At 44.5% G+C, this 7,546-nt stretch overlaps 1 protein-coding gene across 3 annotated transcripts; it reads right to left on the minus strand.

Moving 5' to 3' along the window:
• Nucleotides 1-1,337: 1,337 nt before the first annotated feature.
• On the minus strand, nucleotides 1,338-6,867 carry ANKRD40CL (ANKRD40 C-terminal like). 3 transcript variants are annotated; one of them, XM_006070160.4, is made up of 5 exons: nucleotides 6,749-6,867; nucleotides 6,215-6,304; nucleotides 3,308-3,388; nucleotides 2,398-2,573; nucleotides 1,338-1,599 (listed from the first exon to the last, which is right to left on the minus strand). In XM_006070160.4, exons 2-5 carry the CDS (start codon nucleotides 6,249-6,251, stop codon nucleotides 1,456-1,458), a joined length of 438 nt encoding a protein of 145 aa, XP_006070222.1. In that variant the 5' UTR covers nucleotides 6,252-6,304; nucleotides 6,749-6,867; the 3' UTR covers nucleotides 1,338-1,455. The 3 variants fall into 3 exon arrangements, with proteins under 3 accessions (XP_006070222.1, XP_006070223.1, XP_025136138.1); XM_006070161.4 differs by having other exon boundaries at nucleotides 6,215-6,299; nucleotides 6,749-6,808; XM_025280353.3 differs by having other exon boundaries at nucleotides 6,215-6,353; nucleotides 6,749-6,764.
• Between the last annotated feature and the right edge of the window lie 679 nt (nucleotides 6,868-7,546).

Genomic DNA, 7,546 nt, shown 5'->3' on the forward strand with positions numbered 1-7,546 from the left:
TAAGAACATTTTCCATTTTTTTTTGGCATTGGGTGAGATAAGTGTTGATGCAATGCCTTAGTGTCCCTTCACCCTTCATCAGAAGTGAGCTGTTGAGGATTTGGAGATGAGAGAGGGATGGCTTATTTCATGTGCTGGAGGAGATTAAGACGTGCTTGCCCAGGAGGTCTCTGGTACTTTTTCCTTGATTCCATAAGAGTTAGAGATGAGTTCACACTGGTGTGTAAAAGTGTGTATTAATGAAAGTTGGTAAATGGAGTCAGGCAGGAGTGCACATTCAATGCTGTATGCTGTGCCTTGGCTTTTCTGCAAGTTGTTAGGTTAAAAAGGGGTTACTCAAGCTGTGTACGTCCTGCCATTTAAAGGTTGTTAACAGCCGTGTATGACGCCAGGATTCTTGGCCTCTGGACCAGTGGCAAGGCTTGATCGCTCAGAGCTTTTGTGTTATAAAGTTTTATTAAGTATAAAAGAAAACTTATGACCGACATCAGAAAGGGGCAGAAAGAGTGCCCTTTTGCTAGTGTTTAGCAAGAAGTTATTATAAGCTGCTAATTCGAGAAAGGAAATGTCTCAAAGCTCAGAGAGTGGCACCAGACCCCTCACCCATAACATGCGTATTGAGATAGCATTGCCACAAGGGGACTCATCCCGTGCCGGAAAATGGACATGAACCTTGAAGAGAGGCAGGTTTCTGAACAAATACATAGTTTTATTTACATAGCTTAAGAGAACATTTCCATGAGTAAAACTGGTTTGTTGAGCCCTTATTGGTTCTGAGTCTTAGGTGGAACTGACCTGAAGAAAGAGTTTAGGTAAATACATGCTTCATTAACATAGCTTAAGCATTTCCATAAGAAAAACACATTGGTTAGCTCAAGGTTTGAGAAAAGTTCAGGTGGAACCAGGTGTCATGACAACATAGAATTTCTAAAGAAACCTTTTAATTTTGTCTAGAGAAGGGAAAAAATTATATCTGACACTTGTTTCCTCCTGTCGTTGAAGAGAGGGAAAAAAGTGACGCTTGGGGACCCCTAGCCTTCCTGCCTGTTACCCTGTCACCATTTTGTAGATTTCAAAGTTGTAAAACGGAAATGATGGTAAGAGATGGTTTTAGAAGCTAGGATCTTTAAACCAGAGTGTCAAGCGAGTCCTGGCTTTCCCAGCTCCAGTTAGCTCACCCTGCCCTTAATGGAGTTATTGTGAACAGAGCCTGGCCATTTGTCGTGTGTATCAGGAGTGCATACCCGTGCCTGATCAGGATTGGGGTACAACTTTACAAACTAAACTTGTGTTGATAAGTATACTTAAATTTTTAAAGTACTTTAAACGTACTCTACTCCCAAGCCTAGAGAAGTTGCACAACAAGGAAATAAGTACACATATGAAGTTAACAAACAAGATGCATCCAGACTTCATTATTTACAAAATATTGATCCCGTTTTTCATTTCTGCCATCTAATACGTCATTTTTGCAGCATTGCTGTTGTAGCAGGGCTTTTCGAGCAGAGATGGTGTATATTCTGTCAGTTCAGAGCTTCCATTTTTCATTAAAATGAGTTCTACTTCCTGAAAGTCCTTTAGTCTTAGAATGTCTTTGTCCTTAACATGAAAAAGAAGTTACATAATGGTTCATGAATACACATAAACTTAACGGTGAAAAGGCTTGAATACGATTGCCCCAGCACTGTTCTCTTTCCATCCATGGTAAACTAAGTCAGCAGTTGAGGATTGTTTTCTTTCCTGTTTTTGTGTTTCAGACCTTGTTGCTGATTTCCAAGGGGAATAAAGTCTCAATTTAAAAAAGACTTTAGTCCATCCAGGGCACTAATATATCTCTCTCTCTCTGAAAGTATGATCATTCCACCACTTTTAGTTTACAAAGAATACACTTAGCCACGGCACCAATAAGAATTGCTAAAACGCATTTTGAAAGTTGCTTTTTAAAAAATGCCCAAAGAGAGAGTTTTCAAGTTAAAAAAATGAGATTTATTTTGAATCAGAAAAATACATAAAAATGCCCCCAGTTTTGTTTCCTGAGATTGCAAAGGCTTGACTTTGCTAAGCAGGTAAGAGTGGCTTTGTATTTTCTGTCCCCGGGACCAGTCAGTTTGTTGAGATTGGAGGCTGGCCATACATACTGAGCTAGGGTTTTAAATTTTGGTTGGTTGGTGTAATTCAGACAATTTAAAAGAGGGAGTAAATTAAAGTTGTGCAAATCTGTAAAAGCACCAGATTGAAAATAACCTAGCTACCATGTTTGGCTATCCTGCAGCTAAGATGTCCAGTGTCTTGGATTTGTTTTCATATTAGTAATACAAAAGCTAGTGATCGGCTTCACTGAACATAATTTTACCCACCTAGAGCCCAGTCTCTATTTAGAAACTTGTAACACCCTACCTTTCTGAGCAATGTGTTTGGTAGCTTTCTGATCTTCTCCACTTGCTCTGGGTTAATCCCCAGTTCATAGCAGCTTACTTGTAGTAGATTTTGGTAACTCAACTCTTGTCTATCCAGTTCAACTTCAATGAAGTCATTTTCTTTGTGGCTCTGAATTCTGACTTTAAGTACGAGCTCTGGATCCCATAAATTTTTATGTAAAAGAAACAAACATTTTAAACATCAATTATACCAAAGAGCTGAATAATAATATAATAAAAGGCATATATAAACTTTTAATTATCTGAGGTTTTTATAGGAATGCTGGGCAAGCTCAGGTACATGCCCCATTATACTCACCAAAAGGCAGTGTGAAGCCAGGATATAAAAAACCCAGTGTGTGACATGCAGTACCTTTGGCAGTACATCTGGTTGGGTGTGACTTGTTGGGTGTGCTTTGTTGGCTGTTTGAAATGTTTGAAGAAAATGTGTAGCCCTAGGGCTCTATATTCTTAAGGGTGCAGATCATCCTGTTGATTCCTGTTGGATCCCCTGGGACTTGAGGGGCAGATAAACAGGATAATTCTACCATCTTTGAAGACATCTTTGGGTTTCCCTGATGGCTCAGCTGGTAAAGAATCCACCTGCAAAGTGGGAGACCTGGGTTCGACCCCCGGGTTGAGAAGACCCTCTGGATAAGGGGATGGCTACCCACTCCCGTATTCTGGCCTGGAGAATTACATGGACTGTATATGTATAGTCCATGGGGTCGCAGAGTCCGACATGACTGAGCGACTTTCACTTTTCACTTGGGGACAGTGGCATTGGGTGAGTCTTAAGTCTTAAAACTTTATTGTCATAAGAAGGAGCAGTCTTGACTAAAGGTGGAGGAAGTTGGCTTTGCAACATGACCTAGGGGTTGAATCCTCACCTGGGCAGGTGTCATCAGGTTTGGCATTATCACCTGGGTCAGTTGGCAACTGTTGATTTGAGCCTCCTTGTTTATATTCACCTGAGAAAGAATTGGAGAAGGAGAGGTGAGAAACAGCAGCAGCTCAGCATTTAGCTGTGTGCCAACTCTGCCAGTTAGATGAGGGATAATAGAGCCCCGTCACCACTTTCTGCTCTGCAGCTCCTCACAGGAAAAAACTCAAAAAGGGCAGTAATTATACTCAGACTTGAACAGGAATTTTCCTTAATTACTGCTTAAATCATGAAAAGGAACTGAGATAGTATTTTTAAATGATATGTAATCTGAAGAAATATTTATAATCTGTGTGCTTGTTTCTACTTAAATATATTTGGCATCAAGAGTTTTGTGTCTCCAGATCTTTAGCAGAGTTATACAGTTGAGAGTCCCTTTAATAAGGAGAAGTTTCTCAACCAGAGGGAAGTGAAAGGAGGGAACATTAGAGCATCCAGGTGCCAGGCCTTTTACATAGAATATCTTCCCAAGGCTACTCTGTGCGGTGCTTGTCCTTGGGGAAATGATTCAAACAACAGTTAAAAACCCAAAGTGACCTTTGTGCTGGTGTTCACAACAGGAGAGAGAGAGATTAATCAGGTGACCTCAGGCAAATGTGCTATTAACAGCTGTAGGCCTGGTGAAGTCAAGGTACACAGTGTGAACAGCTGGAAGGGGGCCAAGAAAGACCTCCCCGAAGGCTCAGTGACCTGCCCTCTGAAGGTTGAGTCGGCTTAACTAGATGCAGAGGGTGGGGAGAGAAGAGCTTTTCAGGGCCTGGGAACAGCAGAAGGCCCAGTGCAGTGGTTCTTTAGAAAGAAAAGCAAGTCAACATGGCTGAGTGTGTCAGGATTGTGGGGTTATCTATCAGCCTCTGCCACCCAGTCTGTGGTTGCTAGTCACGTGAAATGGGATATGCTCTAAGTATAAAGTACACATTGGATTTCAAGGACAGGAAAAAATGCAAAATTCTTTTTAATTTTTAATATTGATTTTATGTTGAAATCATAGTTTTGATTTATTGGGTGAAGTAAATATAATTTCACCTGCCTTTTAAATGTGGCTACAAAAAAGTTTAATTACCTATGTGGCTTGCGTGGTAAGTCACTTTAGTCTTGTCCAACTCTGTGAACCCTATGGACTGGAGCCAGCCAGGCTCCTCTGTCCTTGGTATTCTCCAGGCAAGAATACTGGAGTGGGTTGCTGTGCCCTCCTCCAGGGGATCTTCCCAGCACAGGGATTGAACCCGTGTCTCTTACGTCTAACCTGCTTTGGTAGGTGGGTTCTTTACCACTAGTGCCTTATGTAATATTTTAATTGGATAGTGCTGGTGTGAGTGAAAGCTCTTTATTGTAGAAGAGCGTCAAGCCATTAGACAGTGTTCAGGAGATGACTATCATAATCAGACTTGGATTTTGGAAAAAATCACAACAGAAACCTCATTGGCCTCACAATAATCCCATGGGGTGTAGGTATTATTCCCATTTTCAGACAAGAAAACTGGGGCTGAAGAATAAAGTAACTTGGAGTTTGCTCCAGGAAATGGCAGGACCTAGATGTGACCTAGTTAAGAGGAAAGTGAAAAGAAATTGTTAATCGTTCAGTCATGTCCAACTCTTTGTGATCCCAAAGGCCCGGCACCTGTCATCTGTCCATAATTGTCCAGGCAAGAATACTGGGGTGGGTAGCCATTTCCTTCAGGGTGTCTTCCTGACCCAGGGATTGAAACTGGGTCTCCTGCAATGCAGGCAGATTCTTTACTGTCCAAGCCACTGGGGAAATGTGGCCCAGGGCAAAATGTCTACCCAAGGAATTGCAGCCTCCCCACCTGAATGCTGTTACCTGGACAGGGTGACTTGCCTCTTCCCTGCCCTGTGGACCTCAGAGCATGCCCTGCCTTGACCACCTTTTGCTTGAGTCACTGCCGGGTGCAAAGGAGACAGCAGAGTGAGGGACTTTGGTGGAGGTTGGAGCGTGGTGGGCTGAGAGAGGGGAATCACACATTCGAGCCACAGCTCCCAGTCTCTCAGCAGGTGCTCCATTGTCCCATCTGATTTTGCTTACAAAACAAATTCAAAATTATAAAAAATTTCAAGCCAACAACCACAGAGTACTTAATCCCAAGTGTGAGGTCTGTCTGCATGTAGGACCCTGCACAACTGCTCTGATCTCAGGCCCATGAAGTCAGTTCTGTTGGGGCCTTAAACCATACTTTTTCCACACTGCTAAATGCTTTTCCAAAAAATAAGAGAGTCTTATCCAGGGCAGCTCTCTCCCAGGACAGAAATGATGTCCCTGTGCCCTTCCACTCCAGCCGTGGAGGGAGCTCCGTGCTGGTCTGGGAAACTGAGTGACCCAGACACCTGAACTGGAACAATGCCCTTCTCACCCCTTCACTCCTCACCCCACACAGCATGAGATGTCCCCCACGTGCAAAAGCATTTCATTTTCATGATGGACCTGTGGATGGACAGGGTCTCTTAGAGGACAGAAAGCATGCTCTTTGAAGTCTGGCTGATTTGGATCTGAATTTTTCCTATGCTCTTTAGTAGCAGTGACACCTTAGACAAGTCACTTAACCCTTCTGAGCCTGTTTTCTGATCTGGAAAATGGGATTAATAATCTACCTCACAAGTTTATAAGAAGGAATGAGAAAATGCACAGAAAAGACAGCCTCTCCTAGCATGTACTGAGCACCAGTATTTGCTGGCTGCTATTGTAGCTGTTGACACTTGCCTCCCTCTGAAAGGACCCATGGTCTACCCACTCTGCTCTGACCACAGCGCTGGCAGAGTGGAGAAGGACGCCCCAGCCCTCCTCAGGCCTCCCCTGTCCTCCTTGACAGCCATTTAGAAACAGGATTTAAAGACTCACCTGAGGGCTTCTTCACATCCAGTTGGGGTTCAGCCATGAGTAAGTTCTGTAGTCTGTCAGATCAGCAGCCTCTCCAGCATTTATACTGAGCTTCCAATCAAATAAAAGGCATGTTTTAAAGCCTCAGTGCATCTATCTGCTTTGAAACAATATGTTCTTGTCATTGGCCAGTGAGATAGGGCAGGGTCGGCCTGTTTTACAGATAGGCAAACTAAGGCTCAGGTGTTTCGTATGACTTGCACAGGTTGCTGCAACTGAAGGAAGGGACTAAAATTCATGCTCTCTCCTCTCAGCCTGTGTCCATGGGGAAGCAGTGCAGGCTAATAATGCCCACCCAAGGACCCCTGAGAGGGGAGGCCTTTGGAGGCACAGCCCTCCTTGGGAAAAGTTAGTAGCTACTACCTCAAAGGAAAAGAAAAGTCAAACAGTATCTCGAACAGACTCCCTCTCCTCCCCAATTCTCTCTCCCCTTTCTCCCAGCACCTTCTTCAGCATCTGTGCGTGACAAGAAAGCAAGAGCACCTGGGCACATACCTGGGGAGACTCCTCTTTGGCAAGGATCCTGAGTCCTCAATTCCAAACATCAAGATGGTGAAGGCAGGGGCTGGAGCAGGAAGTTTAATGAAGGGTGGGTGGGGCTGGGCAAAGTCCTGGGTAGGGCAGCAGTCTCAAAGGGCTGAAGGTAGGAACTCACATGTTTGAGGTGATCCTCCCATTTCATTGAACACTCCAGTGTCAGAAGTGGGGCATCAGGTGGGGCTTATTATCATGAGGCTAGAGGCAACCGTGATCAGCACCCATAGGTTTCTCAAACCAAGCTGTGCATTGAAATCACCTGCAAAGCGTGATGTGGGTGTCGGGATTATACCCTCCAGTGAGTCCTGCTTAATTTGTCTAGGGTGCAGTCTGGGCCCTGAAATTTTAAAATCTCCCCCAAGCTGATTTTCATCTGTGGCCAAAGCTGAAAGTCACTGATTGGACCAAACTGCCTAAGGTGCAAATGGGGAAATGGAGACCCAAAGCAGATAAATGCTCCCTGATAGTCACAGGGGCAGCTGAGCACAGGCCTGGGGCTAGATCTGGGTCACCTTGTTGCCAACCTGATGCTGTCTCCTCAGCATGCCTGGTGCCCTTCTGCCAAGAATGCAGGAGGCCCCGCCCTGGGCAGAGAAGAGGAAGCAGCAGGGATTCACCTGGCTTGACCTCCTAAGGGAGTGGAAGGAAAGGCACTTTGGCCAGCCCCGCTGCCAGGGTGTGTCACCCTTGAACAGAGCCACCCTGCACCCCTCACCTGTGTGGTGGGGCTGTGAAGGCAGAGAGACTGGGGATAAA

This window comes from Bubalus bubalis, chromosome 3 (genome assembly GCF_019923935.1).
Source record: "Bubalus bubalis isolate 160015118507 breed Murrah chromosome 3, NDDB_SH_1, whole genome shotgun sequence".
Taxonomy (NCBI): Eukaryota; Metazoa; Chordata; class Mammalia; order Artiodactyla; family Bovidae; genus Bubalus; species Bubalus bubalis.

What these genes read in the sequence shown, in the direction of transcription:
- ANKRD40CL (XM_006070160.4), bottom strand. Translation starts at nt 6,251, where the DNA reads ATGGCTGAACCCCAACTGGATGTGAAGAAGCCCTCAG. An exon ending in GGATGTGAAGAAGCCCTCAG is followed by an intron (nt 3,389 to 6,214) that starts GTGAGTCTTTAA and finishes ATTCTTTCTCAG; the next exon opens with GTGAATATAAACAAGGAGGC. An exon ending in CAAACACATTGCTCAGAAAG is followed by an intron (nt 1,600 to 2,397) that starts GTAGGGTGTTAC and finishes TTTCATGTTAAG; the next exon opens with GACAAAGACATTCTAAGACT.